This window comes from Chiloscyllium punctatum, chromosome 26 (assembly GCF_047496795.1).
Source record: "Chiloscyllium punctatum isolate Juve2018m chromosome 26, sChiPun1.3, whole genome shotgun sequence".
Classification (NCBI taxonomy): domain Eukaryota; kingdom Metazoa; phylum Chordata; class Chondrichthyes; order Orectolobiformes; family Hemiscylliidae; genus Chiloscyllium; species Chiloscyllium punctatum.
In genome coordinates this window covers 32168595-32186517 of record NC_092764.1, presented here as the reverse complement: position 1 = coordinate 32186517, position 17923 = coordinate 32168595, and the positions used below count along the sequence as shown (strand labels likewise).

Sequence of the window (17923 nt, the reverse complement as noted above, 5' to 3'; positions counted from 1 at the left end):
GAGCAGGAAAGTCGACGTTTTCAGGCAAAAGTCCTTCATCATTGGGAATACTGACCAGAGGTGCTGGGCAACCCAAAATGAACAGTAATTCCACTGAAATGTTTTCGCCTGAGTCTCATTATTCCGACTACAATTTTTTACTCATTATCCTACACATTCTATTGCCATAGTCCATGCAGCCCTCTCTAGTAGAACAAGCAGGAAGATAGGAACATATCACCAGTTGTTCCAGAAACTGAAAACTTGATATTTTTGTAAACAAGTGACATGGGTGTTATATCATAATCCCCCTTCTTTTCCTTGAACATAGTCACCCTGATCCTGCATCATAGAATATGATACCAATAGTCGAAGCAAAGTCAACATACTCATTGCTTTTGTAAATGCCACAATGACACAAATACAACATACTGCAGCACCAGTGTGTAAAATTCTGAGGTATTAATGTGTTCATATAGACCATGGAATGTGGTGTAACTGACCAGAGATGCTTGGATTCTCCAGTTAGATGAGTGAGATTATGATATCTACAAGTCCAGTTTCATTATTCTAACGTTTTTTTTAAAGCAATCTTCGTCCTTCCATCCATAGTCTTTTTACAATGATTTTGATTTTACACTTCAGGTGGTGTGCCCAGTGAAGCGCGCATGTGTGACTACACCGGACGATATTATTGTAGCAGCTGCCACTGGAATGATGCAGCGGTCATTCCCGCTCGTGTCATACACAACTGGGACTTTGAAGCCTATAAAGTGAGTATTTTGGATGGGAAGAAGAGGGAAAACAATATGGGAAGAGCTATGGAGATGGAAAGTAGAGAATAGTAACATATCTGAAAACTATATTGATCATAAACAGAGCTGCTATTCCAGTCCAAAAACGTCTTAATTTGTCGATTGTAATACTTACAATCCTTTGTGGTAGAAACCATCTGCATGGTTTTTAAGTTTTCTCCTTCTATCCTGATATGTCATTTGGCCATAGTGACACGGTCATAGTGTCATTACTGGACAGCAAAAGGCCATATAAATTACGTTTTGTGCATAATTAATTCATCACTTATGAAAGAAGTGCACAGTATGCCTTTATTAAGGCCAAACTATGACATTAACTAACACAATGAGTTTATATGCAGATTTTAACTGTTTCATGGAAATTTTACATGAACCTTGTTCATGTAATACCATAATTACACATTTCCCAGACGAAATCTGAAAAGTGGAGGGCTTGATTTTCATATGAGGCAGGAATAGTGCATTGGATCCTTTCCCAGCATCACAATCTTGACCTAGAATTGGGTTACCTGCCTCTGTAAGCAAACCTGAAGTATAAACTGAGACCAGTCAAAAGATTATGCTTGCTTTCTTTGGACATCAGCCTAGTTTTGTAGATCTGTGAAGCTCTTTAACCCTGAGCCCCATACTACCTTCAAACGCTATATGCTTCCGCACTCCCAAGCCTACTTCTCTACCAGTCACCCAGTATCCACTATGTACAGAACTCTTGAGTCTTGTAATAACAACATTGGGAAGTTTTTGGTATGCTGATAAAACTTCAAACAGAAGAATAACATACAAAATGTCATCCTCTTGAGTGATCATAAAACTATCAGGTTAGACAAATGTAATCCCCCTGGCCAACTTGCTGAATTGAATTTTTTTTTTTTGAAAGATTAGATTACTTACAGTGTGGAAACGGGCCCTTCAGCCCAACAAATCCACACCGACCCAGACCCCTCCCCTACACCTAACACTACGGATAATTTAGGATGGCCAATTCACCTAACCTGCACACTTTGGGACTGTGGGAGGAAACCGGAGCACCTGGAGGAAACCCACGCAGACACTGGGAGAATGTGGGGAGTTTGCACAATCAGTCGCCTGAGGTGGGAATTGAACCTGGATCTCTGGCATTGTGAGGCAATAGTGCTAACCACTGTGCCACCGCACCGCCCATAAAGGGGGATGTAAAAGTTAATCAAGCATTCCTAATGCAATTCCATTGCACAACTATATTGGGGAAAAAAACTCCCAAGGTTTAATTAAAGGAGCCCAATCATCTATGCAAGCCTTAAAGCAAGATAACTGATTTCTGAAAATTAAATTAAAATATTGAATAATGGTACAATTGACATAGTCCTAAATATGAACGCAGAATGGCATTTTATCCAGTGGATAATGTATTTTAAACATCTGATTTTTCCACTTTGACGATGCCAGTCAATTTAATGGTCACTGCACTGCAATAAAATATATTTAACTTGATCAATCATTGCATTGCATTGTAATGTGAAGTTGGCAACAGATTTGCAAAAGATCTTTTAATCCAGTGCGGGGCTCTCCTGGGGTCATACAACTCTGAACTGATGTTGACTGAGTTACTACTCACAGAAGTTGGTTCAACTCATCAAAATTACAATGATCTGTAATGCCCAGCCCTCCGCTTGATGAGATCAGGACTGCTGCCATAGATTCTTGTCACATCATTAAATTGCACTACTAAAAATTGCCAGTGATGGAAATCCCTTTCAACCATTTCATTTGCCAGCCCTCCTGTGTTCCAACATGATGGTGCTATAAAAATTCAACTCCTAGTCTTTGACTTTGAAGTAGAAAGTTCTTAAAACTTTTCATAGCAGTGTTGCGTTCAAAGCCTACCTCGGGCTAAATTTTGTAAACTATGAAAATTGTACCAGAGTGGGATGTATTATTGCATTATCGGGATGAATATGAATAGATTTGACCTCTTCATGTCCTATAGCAACAGAATACCTAATGTCTGAAGTAATGCTGTTTTGAGGCTTTGCCTAATTGTGTTGTTTTTTTCCTTTCTTTCATGTTTGATATTAGGTATGCCGTTACAGTATGAGATACCTCACGCTGATGATCTCACGGCCAGTACTGAAACTTAGAGTGATTAATCCGCTTCTCTTCAATTATGTGGAGGAACTAGTAGAAATTCGGGTATGCTCAGATGCACAATTTTCACCTGATCAGTTGCAACAAATAAGTCTGAGTGGAATTCAAAGGGATATTGTGGTGCAGTAGTAATCTGTCTACTTATGAGCCAGGAGACCCAGGTTCCAGTCCTACCTACTCCAGGCTTCAGTACTAACTTCTCTGAACAGATTGATTAGGAAACTAGGTCAAACGTTTTCAGGGGATCCTCTTGTCACTCAGTGGTAGCGTCCCTATCCCTCGGACCAAGAGGTCTGGGTTCAAATCCTACCTGTTCCAGACATGTGTAATAACAACATCTCTGAACCGGTTGATTACAAAAATAGGTCGATTAGACTTTGTGTAGATTATAGAAACATGAATATGGCAAAAAGTCTTATGTGAAGAAGGATAAACTTGGAAATCTTTAGAAACAATAACTGGGATGAATTTGTTATTTTGGAAAGGTATGAGATAGATGAGAGTCAGCACAGACTGATTTGAAGGCAAATTGAGTTTGACTGATTTTACTATCACCTGTAGTAATGGAGGTGAGTAGACTAGGTAAGTTTGTGGGAGAAAGTGCTAGTTAAATATGTTGGTAGAATTGCCTTTTGGGCCAAATGGCCTGTTTCTCTGTCTCAAATCTATGTAAATCTCTGTACAGCAATGTAAATTTTATTGATTTCTTTGGGAAGTAACAAATGTTTCTCTTAAGGTAGTGTGTTTTACTTTAGCAAAACCATATGCAGTCGAAGCATTTTGTCCTGCATTTATCAGAACAGTTAGAATTTCAAATCCCAAAGGCAACAACAATTTACACAGCATGAGAAACAGGTTGTTGATTAGTTGACAGGGTCTATTGCTAACTAATGTCCTGTTTTTCAGAGCAGAAAAGGTTAGGAGGTTTGTGTTTAAAACATAAAAAGCTTTACAGCAAGGTAGCACAAATTATTTCTGGTGGTATAAGTGTTTGTTAGCTTTGAGGTTTTTGGCGAAAGAACCAGAGGCAACATTTTTTTTTTGTTGTTTTTTTGAAACCTGGTGCAATAAAATCTTGAATAACTGAAAGATCGTGAAAACAGTTTCAATAATAATACTCAAAAGGAAAGTAGACATACACTGAAATGGAAAAATTGATAAGGGTGCGGAAATGAGCAGAAAAATGGGATCGCTTTCCCAAAGAGTCGGCACACGCAGCCTGGACTGAATTTGACCTCCGTCTGCACTTGGATAATTCTGTTATTTTGGCCAAGGCCGCATGAAAATAGTAATTAAACAGAATGATCTAAATTTACTCATAGTTGAATGTTTGCCCCTTGTGTTTCAATGCTGTCCTTTTAAAGACTTATCATTAATTTTAAAGATTAATCGTGCTTCCTTAAAACTTGCAGAGTAACTGCAGAATCTGTGCTGCTGAGATTTCTTCTAATCCAGAATACATGACCAACCAAGTCATAAAGCAGCACTGCTCTCTCTTTCCCTTGGGTTGGAAAGATCAAGAATTTACCTGTTTGCATGTTCTGCCTGGACATTTGGCAGGTTATTTTGGGAGCACACTGAAATGTTGAACTGAGTAAAGGTTTTTCTTGGTAAAGTGTTCCAGTTCTCACTAGGTCAGATTCCCTCTGCTATTGTTATTGAATCTCAGTCAAAATAACTGTGACCTGATCCTGAAGGAGTGGTCCTGAAGAAGCATGTTTTAAATAAAAAAGTTTAATTATTGTAATGTTTTATCTTTGATTTCTGCCTGCAGAAACTCCGACAAGACATTCTGCTGATGAAACCCTATTTCATCACGTGTAAGGAGGCAATGGAGGCAAGGCTGCTATTACAGGTTAGATTGTTCTGCCATTTAGAGCAATGTCTGCAATTGATATTGAATGGTATAATATTGATTCAAATAGCAAAGCTAAATCATGATTTTTCCCCAAATTACTATTTTGGAACACATTTTCAGTGTATGTCTAAATATGTGCACTTGCAGTTGCAGGATCGACAGCATTTCGTGGAAAACGATGAAATGTATTCTTTACAGGATTTAATTGACATTGCCACTGGGCGTCTGAGCTGCACTTTAACTGAAATCCACACCATCTTTGCAAAACATATTAAACTGGACTGTGAGGTATCATCAGACTTTTACCATTGAACTCTTCGCGGTTACATCAGTCCTCAAAAAGAGGGAGGTTTGATTTGCATAAAATAGTCTTCAATCCTATTCCCCTTCCTGCAACTAAAAACTGTCCACTTTTTGAAGACTGATGTAACATTAAAGAATTTTATGTTTCTTTTAAAGAGAATTATGGTATTGGTTTTTAATGTGATGTACTTTCTGTATCATCATTTTCAGAAAGAGAAATTGCTAAATCCAAACAAGCTGTTGCTGTCTGTAGTTTTCTACCAACTATTCCTTGTGTTAATCATATTGCTGGAGTAATTTTCTGAAATCTTCAACCTTGTGTGTTATACTTTAATAGAACCGTGAAATATTAATGTTTTACCAATTATGCACATTCATGGGAAGGGTTGGAAATATTCAGGTTTTTGATTAGATTTCTTTGTCACATGTACCCGAGTACAGGAGTACAATGAAAAGTGTATAGAGTTTTCTCTCCCTGGCGCCATCTTAGAATACAATAGTTAGAATTAAAAGCAAGAGCTGAAATCAAAGAAACAGAAACAAAATATCTAGATCATCTTCACCACTGCCAAGAGTCCTGAGCCAGGTTCACCAATGGCATGGTGCCATGACTGCCACTTAGCCACCTTGAGCCTTGTGTTTTGCTGCCACTGGAGCTAGACCTACTGCGCTCCAGTCAAAGTCACCATGGTCCAGTGCCATCACTGCTGGGCCAACCTCGCTGATGCCGCTGCCATTTTGGAATCTATTGAAGTGTCAGAATACACAATCTTCCTGAACAAAGGCAAGAGTGTAACCCTTTGAACCAGCGTTGACATCAGAACTACCGCTGATGCCAATTCCTCCACTTCAAGACCTGTGCTGGGCCCACCAATGTCAAAGTCACCATGCTGTGGCACTATTTCTTGCCGTCGGGTTCACACTGTTTGTTGGCGCAACATCTCTGGAGAAAGCTTTCCAGTACCAGCCATACCAATTATAAGTTACCCTGCTAGTTTAATTTTTACTCTGGGTTTAATTTTTACATTTTAATCAATGAAGTCAGTTTGCTCCCTATGGATAGATTGAATAACGGAGATGTTTTTCCTAGGGTGGGGTGACCCCAAAATTAAAGGGCATTGATTTAAGGTGAGAGGGGGATAATTTTAAAAAGGATGAAGGGGTAACCTTTCTCCATGCCGAGGGTGGTGCGTGTCTAAAACGAGCTGCCAGAAGAAGTAGTGGAGGCTAGTATAATAACAACATATATCCATCCATATGCCTTTTATAAATAGGAAGGGTTTAGAAGGATATGGGCCAAATGCTGGCAAATGGGATGAGGTCAGATTGGGATACTGGTTGGCGTGAACAAGTTGGACCAAAAGGTCTGTTTCCATGATATGTGACTTTGACTCTAGAGCGAAGCCATGATGTTACTGCACTTTAACCTAAGGACTGGTTGGATGTTGCATTGACCCTATCACAGCAACTGATGAAATTTTAATTCAAACCAATAAAAATGTCAGTCTCCGTAGTGATAATCATGAAACTACCAAATTTCCTGTAATAGCAGCCTTGCCTCCATTGCCTCCTTACATGTGATTACATAAGGTTTCATTAGCAGGTCGTCTTGTTGCAGTTTCTGCAGGCAGAAATCAAAGATAAAACAATACAATAATTAAAAATCTGTCCACCAGAAAAGTCAATTTACCATCCTTATCTGGACTGGCCTGAATGTGATTTCAAACCCTCAGAAATATGAGTGATTCCCAGGAATCCACAGTTACATAGATGGGCAACAAATGCTGGCCTTACCAGCTCTGGTCATAAGCCATGAACAAATGCCAAACAAAAATCACTTGGGATAGGTCAGTCAAAGTTGGAATTATGTGAACCGCATATGTCCCTGGTTGATCTGTGACTGGGATAACGTTAATTACTGTTTTAAACTGGGGTAGTTCTGAGTCTGCTGCAATGGTGTGAATCCCACTCTTGATTATCATCCAGCTGGCCCTGCTCAAGTAATGAGCCTATAAACATTGGCAGTGGTACAAGATCAGACTCAGTACTGATGTCCTTGCTCCCAAAGTGTTTTCTGATTAGCCAAAATCAGCATATTTAAAACTGACAGCCCCGTAGTTAGACCAGTTGTTATGCACTAGTTAATTTAAATATTTTCTGCATCAAATGATTAATATTATGTTTGCAACTATAATTCTTAATTTCTCCTTTTAGTTGTCATTTTCTAATTTAATTGTTTTTATTGTCAATAATTGTTTAGCATGTTTTACTATAGCATTCCATATTGTATCTGCAGATGAACGCTTTCAAACCTCTTCTCAAAGGCATCAAACATATAAAATAAAATGTTGCAATAACACTGCAGATTCTTTATTCTAATAATTTTAAAATGCAGTTTAATATAATGAATTGGAGCAAAGTATGGAATGGTGGAATTATAGTCCATCTTTAATTAAGTGTCTTGTTTTATAGCGATGTCAGGCTAAAGGTTTCGTCTGTGAGTTATGCAAAGAGGGCGATGTGCTCTTTCCATTCGACAGCCACACATCAGTCTGCCAGGATTGTTCTGCTGTATTCCATAGGTTAGTACAAACCTCTTAAAGGAAGCAAACATTTAGTTAATGTTCAGGCCCAATTACATTGAAAGTTTGGAATAGACACCTACAAACTTGAAGCTTGACCTGTGACAAATGAGTGAATTTCAATTTAGGCATTAAGCAATTTACATTAGTTTGTCGGTGCAAAGGGTGGTTATTCATTTCACACTGAAGTGAGAGAAGTATATTTCAACTATCTGCTAATATTGCTAACTCATGAATTGATTAAAGGCTGCTACCATTTCTAGAAAAGAGAAAACAACTAAAACAAATACATTAGTTGTGCAACAAAGTTTCCATAAAAGACATGAAACTTTTTGGAAATGTAAAGCTGAGCTTGCAGTTTATGCAGTTTACATCAAGTTCAAGCTAAACAAATAAAGTCTAATTGAGCCAGCAGCACATTGCTGTTTGATCTATAAAAGTATATGGATTCTAAAACTAAATGTAACTTTGTCATGGAGGAAAAAGAATTAAATTTCAGGTCGATGCTCTTTACCAGAACTTGTCATGAAGGATTATCGACCTAAAACATCAACTCTCCTCTCCACAGCTGTGCTGAGTACTTTTCACAATTTTGTTTTTATTCTGATTTAGCATCAGCAGAACTTTGCTTTGGAGAACTTTCCTGCAGATATACAATTTTGAATAATACATGTACTTCTTGAATAGTGTTAAAATATCTAAGTATGAAGTCAATATGTCCTGTCAGTCTTTGATATGCTCAATGGTAACTGGGTCCAATACTGCAGAGCAATAATTATCAAAGTCAATTGAATGTCTAAGCTAGTCTTCAGTAGAATGCAGAAAATTGTGGCTGAAGTATATACCATTCTGATTGGACTGTACCTACAGTTTTGGTTGCTGAGACAAGTGAGATTTTCAAGCACTGGGGAAAAAGTGTTTAAAAAAAATTGCCAAAAGGTTTATCCTTAGTCAAAGGTCTGAGTTATGACTAAAGAACTTGAGTAATTTGAGTGTTTCAGCTGGAAAAGGAAGTGCTGGAGTGCTAATGTATAAAATTACATAAGAATGATACATTAACAGTCCAGATATATCTCACTCTTGACTAAATCAAGAAGTCATGACCTAAACTAGTAATAGGGAAACTAAGCACATGTGAGAAACTTCTTCTTTACTCCATTCTAAGTAATCAAAGTTTGGGAGAAGATTTGTAGCTCGGGTGCTCGTTGTTGTGGTTCTGTTCGCCTAGCTGGGAATTTGTGTTGCAAACGTTTCGTCCCCTGTCTAAGTGACATCCTCAGTGCTTGGGAGCCTCCTGTAAAGCGCTTCTGTGATGTTTCCTCCGGCATTTATAGTGGCCTGTCTCTGCCGCTACCGGTTGTCAGTTCCAGCTGTCCGCTGTAGTGGCCGGTATATTGGGTCCAGGTCGATGTGCTTATTGATTGAATCTGTGGATGAGTGCCAAGCCTCTAGGAATTCCCTGGCTGTTCTTTGTTTGGCTTGGCCTAATAATAGTAGTGTTGTCCCAGTCGAATTCATGTTGCTTGTCATCTGCGTTTGTGGCTACTAAGGATAGCTGGTCGTGTCGTTTCGTGGCTAGTTGGTGTTCATGGATCCATGGATGAATGGATGAATAAAGATTCTGAATTTGTAACTATCTTAGAGGTATATTTTGCTGTTATCGTAACTTTCTAATCTGACTGATTCTGTTATCTTCAATCATAAGCATTCAGTTATTCAGATAAGTTTCTTTTCATTTTTATTAAAAAAAATTCAATCCCTGTATATTTTTACCTCCTGCCAGCAGGCTGAAAGACAGATGCATAGACTGTTCTCCGGGTGCCATCAGCACCAGTGTATGCCATGCATTATACTTCAGTAGGGTGCAATTGTTCTTTTCAAAAGGATGGCACTTTTCTCTTCACTTTTAATTTTATTTCTTTGCATACCATTTTATTTCCTAGAATGCTACACTGGTGAGGGACAGAGCGAGAAAATAACAACCTAAATGTAGGTTTATTGTATCGAGAATTTGTTACAATAATCAAATCATTCTGTTTTTAAAGTAGGGTAATGTTGAAAAAAGGAGGAGAGCGCATGGTAATTGCAACTATTATTACAGTATTTTCAGAAGCATGAATGAAAGCGAGTTTGTGATAATACACCTATATGAGTATATAGTCTGAAGAATGAAACATACTGCAACATGCAGTAGTGATTTTTGAGATTAGCAATATTTCAGCATTGTATTGGATTTTCTACTATTGAAACTTCCTGATTTTTGTGTAACAGAATAACTAAATTGTTGCCAAAGTATGGGGGCCTGAACTTAGAGGATGGAATAAAGAGATTGAAAATGTTTATTCCTGGAGTAGTGATGGCCCATAACAGATTTTCATTAAACTAATATACATGAATCTTTGAAACTGATTAACTGAACAATAATTTAATGCAAACTTGAATTCTGAATCCTACATTTTAAGAATTCTATATAAAGTGATAGAAGATTAATTTAGAATCAACTGCTTGACTCATGTAGAACAACTGCCTTGCGATTGAAGGACAAAAACAAATAGTATATTTTGAACTATGAGACCACCTGATAACCACATTGGCCTTTTCTGTCCCATTTGCATAATCTATGTTCCTAAGTAATTTTACCTAGATCAGAAGTCTTGCGTTAGCTGTAAGAATTCTATGGAGTTTCATTTGCAATGAATTTAATTTCTAAAGTAGAATGCGTTCTTGTCTTTATTTGCAGAGATTGTTATTATGACAATTCCACTACATGTCCAAGGTGTGTGCGGCTTTCAATGAGAAGACAGTCTCAAATTGGATCAGCTCACCCAGACTGAGAAGCTAAGCCCAAATGAAGAATTGTCAACTGCGAATATTGTGACTCCGATTACTTCATTTTCTGCCAGCTAACTAGTTTGACCATTATCTTTCAGATAATAATAATCAATGGAGTTGTTTAATTCCATTAGGATCTGGGTTAAGTGAACAAAGATGGAAAATTTCCTTTAAAGTTGGAAATCTGAGTACAAAAGCTAGTGAAAGGCTAAAATGGCAAGATTCCCAGTGAAATCAAAGCAGCAGTCTTTGAAATTAAAATCTGAGTATCTTTTGAAAAGTCCTTTAGATCTTTTGACGGTCTGTAAAATCTGACTGGCATAATTTAAGGGTAGTGTTCCCTTATAAATTTTCCTTCATGAGCATTTTCTTTGTAGAATGTATTTCAGCTTTGTAATTTATTTATGCCATCTCCATCCAAAATACATTTACTGCATATTTGAAGGGATTGTAGAAAAAGAGTTCTGATTTTTATGGGATAACTTGTGAAGAAAATAATTGGCATTTACATGGTGCTTTACCACATTCTTGGGATGAAGACAAATGTTCGTAATGCTGCCCACTTTTATTTTCTGTTTTGTCATCAGTCCTCACTTGATAAAGGGAAAATTATTAGTTTAATAACCTGTGCTCTGTTATGTCTACATTCAATGTTAATAGAACAGATGATTAAATTGGCAAATAATTATAGATCTAGGCTTGTTAGCATTTCAAACAATTCTGATTCTTTGGATCAGAGACTACATTGCATGAAAGAAAGGGTTGGGGAATGAACACATGGAATTATTCCATTTGGAAATGGAAAAATTATGGTTCAGGGAATTGGTGTCCCAGCTGGTTTATAGAAAGGGAGGTTTACAAAGCTTTGCAGTGAATGAGCACTGGCTTAAAAAGTAATTAATCTTGTACATCGTAGGATACGAATGCATTGATGAAAGCATACTAAAAGCAAGTGTCACTTGTCATGTTGAAGACTGCTTTTTGTCATGACACCAATACTGCGTTAAGAAATCTGCACGATTGATGACTGTGCTCATCTGATATAGAGGGGTACAGTATGTAAGCTTGAAAGTTGGCAGACTCCAATTGTATACAGTAGTACTTTATTAACTAAAGCCACACAGAACATTGGTACAAAGTGTTGGGGAACATTTTGTTCTTTGTCCCGTCCGGACCACTACTTAAGGCATTTGCATACTGTTATTTAAACTGGAATATGAAGAATTTCATGCTAAGTGATAGGAGTAGCATATAATCCAGGACTAGTCCATTAACAATGTCGTTCAGTGTTAGTAGCTTGTCTGACTGAGAAATGAGATAACTGGGTGTGGCACAAAAAAGTATAATTGTGTAGATTTCTATTTTAACTTGAACTGAATTGGGTACCTAGATTTTAATTTCAGTACTGCTGAAAATGATAAATTGGTAATTTTGTTAAGCCTTGATGTGGACCAGTTGCATTTTCCAATATAATCTATATTGTAATTTCAAATGGAATTTGCTAGTTTAGAGGAAAACCTACCATATTTATCCACAGTTGAACATTCAGAATTCAATTTTAATCCATTTTGTATTCCTTTGAATGGCTGCTTTTTGAGTGTGAGAGCTCAAATTTTTGAAATAGCTGACAACCAGGGACCTTGATGATTACACTAATTATTTATCCCTTTGTGCATTTTCCACCAGTGTTTTTTTTTTGCAAAAACCAAGAATCCTGGTTATTTGATTGGAAAGAGGGATAAAAGAGAAATTGGCTTCAGAATATCTGAAATGTGCTAGCAATCAGTTCCATAAATGATACCATCTATGTTGATTTTGACAATCTAATATGGACTGGGTTAAAAATACATTTTTTTATTACATTAAGTGTTAGAGGTTGACACACTGTCTGAATTTTTCTTTTGAATAGTTAATAGTACTCTAGGGTTCCGTATCACTTGAATCTCCCTAAGCATTACTATTCAGTTATCCGCCTAAATAAAGTGTGTATCATTGTAAACAAGATCAAAATGAAAATAGAAAACATGTCTCTGCATAAAGAAATTGCTATGGTCCATAATCCTTTTACTGGCCTACTGTTGTGACTTTCTTGTTTTAAGATAATCACCGATGGAGGGAAGGAAATGGAAGTAATTATATGATTAGACCTCTCACTTCTCTTACTGATAACTCTATGTTCAATGGATCCAATGGTAAAATTAAATATCATATGTTACTTTTATGTTTGTAATGCAAAGTATCGTGCTGCTGTGGCGGTTTTTATAGCACTAAACATTGTTACGCACTTTTCAAACGGGTTTAAAATCCTTAAGTATTACTATTCCGTTATTCTCCTAAAGAAATTGTGTATTACCATTTTATGCACTTATAATATATCTTTTGGTCTTTTTAAAATTCAAATTTTGCTTGTCGTTAATAAAAGCCAGTTTAATGAGGGGTGCCTGTCTGTGGCTTTTTTTATTGCTATGTTTACATCTTTTAGTCAAGAAGTATCCATTAAATCAGTCAATCCAGTGAGAATTATGCAGGGCATCTATTCTGATTCTGTAGAGAATTTCCACTTCGCCCTTTTGTAGAAAAAGGTCAAAAACAAAAAAACTTGCAAGCATTAGCAGGATAATCAGCTTTTGAAAGTGAATATCAAGCCTAATATTTGAAGTGAACTATAAACATAAAATGCCATTAATCCTTGCAGGTCAGGCTACATCTGTGCAAAATTCCAAAGGTTAGGGTTTTATTTTGGGTCTATGTATCCTCCTTTGTGGGACGATGAAAGGTCGTAACCCTGAAACATTAGATATGACGGAAGGTCAAAGATATGAAATTCTGGCTAACCTTTTTTCCATTCTTCAAAGATGCTGCTTTACCTGCTAATTCTATTTTTATTTCTGATTTCTAGCATCTTGAATTTTATTTTATTCAAATTCATTCTTCAATTCATATATTTGAGTGTAAGTTTATTAAAGCATTAACTTTTTTCCTTTAAGAACATAAAAGCCAATTGCATGTTTCTACCACTTGGATCATTTTCTTAGTTTTAGTATATCCATAAAAAAGCATAGAGGCACCAGTTTTAAATTGGACTGCAAAGCAAGTGATTGGTAGTGTACCTATAAAATGGAAATACTTTTCATAGAATATTATAAATAGTTTATTTCTTGGTAAGCTTAAAATTTCAGCTCTTAATATTTTGTATGACTGTACATTTTCCCCCTTTAAAAAATTCACTGATTTATTTGTTCATTAAATCTTTAAGATACTGGAGATTAAACAAATATGATAATGTAATTTAGCTTGCATAAAAATAATTTTAAAATGTTGTTGTATAGGGGCCACTAAGGTTAACAGTTTTATGCTGTTCCTGTTCAAATCTACTGCCAATGGTGCTGTAATTACACAACTGACAATACCGTGTAATGAGTGGAATAAATATTTCAGGGTTTGTTCATTACCTTCATTAAACTTCTTACTTTGATTCTTTATTACCAAGTCCAAGTGAAAAATGTTTGATCACTGCATAACCGTGATTGTGTATAACCAAAGGGTTTGGGGAAAGAGCAGAAGTATGGCATTGAGGTCAAGGATCGACCATGATCTTAGGATGGACTTGGATCAGTTGGATGAACTTAGGATCATTCGGGAGGCAGAGGGGGTCATAGATCGGAGCTTTAGGGAAGTAGTAACTCCAAAGATTGCAGACAGATGGGTGACAGTGAGGGGGACTGGGAGGAAGCAGCCAGTGCAGGTACCCCCTGAGGCCGTTCCCCTCAAGAACAAGTATACCGTTTTGGATACTTGTGGAGGGGGGGGACTTACCAGGGGTAAGCAATGGGGCTCAGGCCTCTGGCACAGAGTCTGTCCCCGTTGCTCAGAAGGGAAGGGTGGAGAAGAGCAGAGCAATAGTAATTGGGGACTCAATAGTTCGGGGCACAGATAGGCAGTTTTGTGGGGGCGAGAGAGACTCACGTTTGGTATGTTGCCTCCAGGTGCAAGGTACGTGATGTCTCTGATCGTGTTTTCCGGGTCCTTAAGGGGGAGGGGAAGTAGCCCGAAGTCGTGGTCCACATTGGTAGGAGGAGGGCTGAAGATGTTAGGCAGGCTTTCAGGGAGCTAGGTTGGAAGCTCAGAGTTACAACAAAAAGAGTTGTTGTTTCTGGTTTATTACCCGTGCCACGTGATAGAGAGTCGAGGAATAGGGAGAGAGAACAGTTAAATGCGTGGCTACAGGAATGGTGCAGGAGGGAGGGATTCCGGTATCTGGATAACTAGGGTTCTTTCTGGGGAAGGTGGGACCTCTATAAACAGGATGGTCTACACCTGATCCTGAGGGGCACCAGTATCCTTGGCGGGAGGTTTGCTAGTGCTCTTGGGGGGTGGGGGGGGGTTTAAACTAACTCTACAGGGGCATGGGAACCTAGACTGTAGCTTTAGGGTGCAGGACCTGGAGTGTAGGGAGGTTAGGAACATAGCATCAATCTCAAAGGAGGGTGCCTGTAAACAGGAAAGTGGCTTGAAGTGTGTATACTTCAATGCAAGAAGTATACGAAATAAGGTAGGTGAACTTGCAGCGTGGGTTGGTACCTGGGATTTCGATGTTGTGGCTATTATAGAGATGTGGGTAGAACAGGGACAGGATTGGCTGTTGCAGGTTCCAGGGTCAGAGGTGGGGGTAAAAGAGGGGGAGGTGTGGCATTGCTTGTCAAAGATAGTATTACAGCGGTGGAAAGGACAATGGATGAAGACTCTCCATCTGAGGTAGTTTGGGCTGAGGTTAGGAATAGGAAAGGTGAAGTCACCCTATTAGGAGTTTTTTACAGGCCTCCTAACAGTCCTAGAAACATAGAAGAAAGGATTGTGATGATGATTCAGGAGAAGAGTGAAAGTAATAGGGTGGTTGTTATGGGGGACTTTAACTTTCTTGATATTGATTGGGAAAGTTATAGCTCGAGTTCGTTAGATGGGTCGGTGTTTGTCCAATGTATGCAGGAGGGTTTCCTGACACAATATGTAGACAGGCCAACAAGAGGTGAGGCCATACTGGATTTGGTTCTGGGTAACGAACCAGGCCAGGTGTTAGAATTAGAGGTAGGTGAGCACTTTGGGGACAGTAACCACAAATCGGTGACTTTTACTCTAGTGATGGAGAGGGATAAGTGTGCATTGTAGGGCAAGAGTTATAGCTGGGGGCAGGGAAATTATGATGCGGTGAGGCATGACTTAGGATGCGTGGCTTGGAAAAGTAGGCTTCAAGGCAAGGGCGTAATTGATATGTGGAGCTTGTTCAAGGAGCAACTGTTGAGTGTCCTTGATAAGTATGTACCTGTCAGGCAGGGAGGAAAGGGTCATGTGAGGGAGCCGTGGTTTAGTAAGGAATTGGACTCCCTTGTTAAAGGGAAGAGGGTGGCCTATGTAAAGATGAGGCGTGAAGGTTCAATTGGGGCAATTGAGTGTTATAAGGTAACCAGGAAGGTTCTGAAGAGAGAGCTAAGAGCAGCAAGGAGGGGACATGAAAAGTCCTTAGTTGGTAGGATTAGGGAAAACTCAAAGGCTTTCTATAGGTATGTCAGGAATAAAAGAATGACTAGGGTAGGAATAGGTCCAGTCAAGGATAGTAGTGGGAAGTTGTGTGTGAGGGCTGAAGAGATTGGAGAGATACTGAATGAATACTTTTTGTCAGTATTCACTCAGGAACAGGAAATTTCTGCCGATGTGAATACTGAAGTCACAATTAATTAGAATGGACGGCTTTGAGGTATGTCGGGAAGAGGTGTTGGAAATTCTAGAAAGGGTGAAAATAGATAAGTCCCCTGGGCCTGATGGCATTTATCCCAGGATTCTCTGGGAAGCAAGGGAGGAGATTGCAGAGCCATTGGCCTTGATTTTTATGTCCTCGTTGTCTACAGGAATAGTGCCAGAAGACTGGAGGATAGCAAATGTGGTTCCCTTGTTCAAGAAGGGGAGTAGGGATAACCCTAGTAACTATAGGCCAGTCAGTCTCACTTCTGTTGTGGGCAAAGTCTTAGAGAGAATTGTAAGGGATAGGTTTTATGAACATCTGGATAGGAATAATGTGATCAGGGATAGTCAGCACGGTTTTGTGAAGGGTAGGTCGTGCCTCACAAACCTTATTGAATTCTTTGAGAAGGTGACTAAGGAGGTGGATGAGGGGAAAGTGGTAGATGTGGTGTATTTTAGTAAGGCGTTTGATAAGGTTCCCCATGGTAGGCTACTGCAAAAAATACGGAGGTATGGCATTGAGGGTGAGTTGGAGGTTTGGATTAGGAATTGGCTGGCTGGAAGAAGACAGAGGGTAGTAGTTGATGGTAAAGGTTGATCTTGGAGTTCCGCAAGGATCTGTTTTGGGACCATTGCTGTTTGTCATTTTTATAAATGACCTGGAGGAGGGGCTAGAAGGTTGGGTGAGCAAGTTTGCGGATGATACGAAAGTCGGTGGAGTTGACAGTGAGGAAGATGTGTCAGGTTACAGCGGGATGTAGATAAGCTGCAGAGTTGGGCAGAAAGGTGGCAAATGGAGTTCAATGTAGCTAGGTGTGAGGTGATTCACTTTGGTAAGAGTAACAAAAAGATGGGGTACTGGGCTAATGGTCGGATACTTGGTAGTGTGGATGAGCAGAGGGATCTTGGTGTCCATGCACACAGATCTTTGAAAGTTGCCACCCGGGTAAATAGTGCGGTGAAGAAGGCATATGGTGTACTGGCTTTTATTGGTAGAGGAATTGAGTTCCGGAGTCCTGAGGTTATGTTACAGTTGTATAAGACTCTGGTGCGGCCACATCTGGAGTATTGTGTGCAGTTTTGGTCGCCATACTATAGGAAGGATGTGGAGGCACTGGAACGGGTACAGAGGAGGTTTACCAGGATGTTGCCTGGTATGGTGGGAAGATCGTATGAGGAAAGACTGAGGCACTTGGGGCTGTTTTCATTGGAGAAAAGAAGGTTTGGGGTGACTTGATAGAGGTGTACAAGATGATTAGGGGTTTAGATAGGGTTGACCATGAGAACCTTTTTCCACGTATGGAGTCAACTATTACGAGGGGGCATAGCTTTAAATGAAGGGGTGGTAGGTATAGGACAGATGTTAGGGGTAGATTCTTTACTCAGCGAGTTGTGAGTTCATGGAATGCCCTGCCAGTAGCAGTGGTGGACTCTTCCTCTTTATGGGCATTTAAACGGGCATTGGATAGGCATATGGAGGATAGTGGGCTAGTGTAGGTTAGGTGGGCTTGGATCGGCGCAACATCGAGGGCCAAAGGGCCTGTACTGTGCTGTATTCTTCTATGCTCTATGTTCTATGTTCTATGATCATGTTGCATGGTGGGATGGTTCCATTTGCCAAACAGCTTACTCCTCCCAATATTCCATGTTTCTATGTTTAGTTAATATGGATATAGTTTCAAATTCTCCTGAGA

The 17923-nt window shown here is 39.0% G+C and overlaps 1 protein-coding gene across 3 annotated transcripts in view; it reads left to right on the top strand.

Annotated features, from left to right (window-relative positions):
- The window catches only part of def8 (differentially expressed in FDCP 8 homolog), a 41025-nt gene extending 28096 nt beyond the window's left edge, over positions 1 to 12929 (top strand). For 2 of the 3 annotated variants that reach the window (XM_072596072.1, XM_072596070.1), the window contains 6 exons: positions 625 to 752; positions 2850 to 2963; positions 4693 to 4773; positions 4924 to 5064; positions 7552 to 7661; positions 10402 to 12929. In XM_072596072.1, the coding sequence (XP_072452173.1) occupies positions 625 to 752; positions 2850 to 2963; positions 4693 to 4773; positions 4924 to 5064; positions 7552 to 7661; positions 10402 to 10495 (668 nt within the window). In that variant the 3' untranslated portion in view covers positions 10496 to 12929. Of the gene's footprint in view, positions 1 to 624; positions 753 to 2849; positions 2964 to 4692; positions 4774 to 4923; positions 5065 to 7551; positions 7662 to 9604; positions 9651 to 10401 lie in introns of all 3 variants that reach the window. The other variant, XM_072596071.1, reaches the window with a different exon arrangement.
- Positions 12930 to 17923: the final 4994 nt, after the last annotated feature.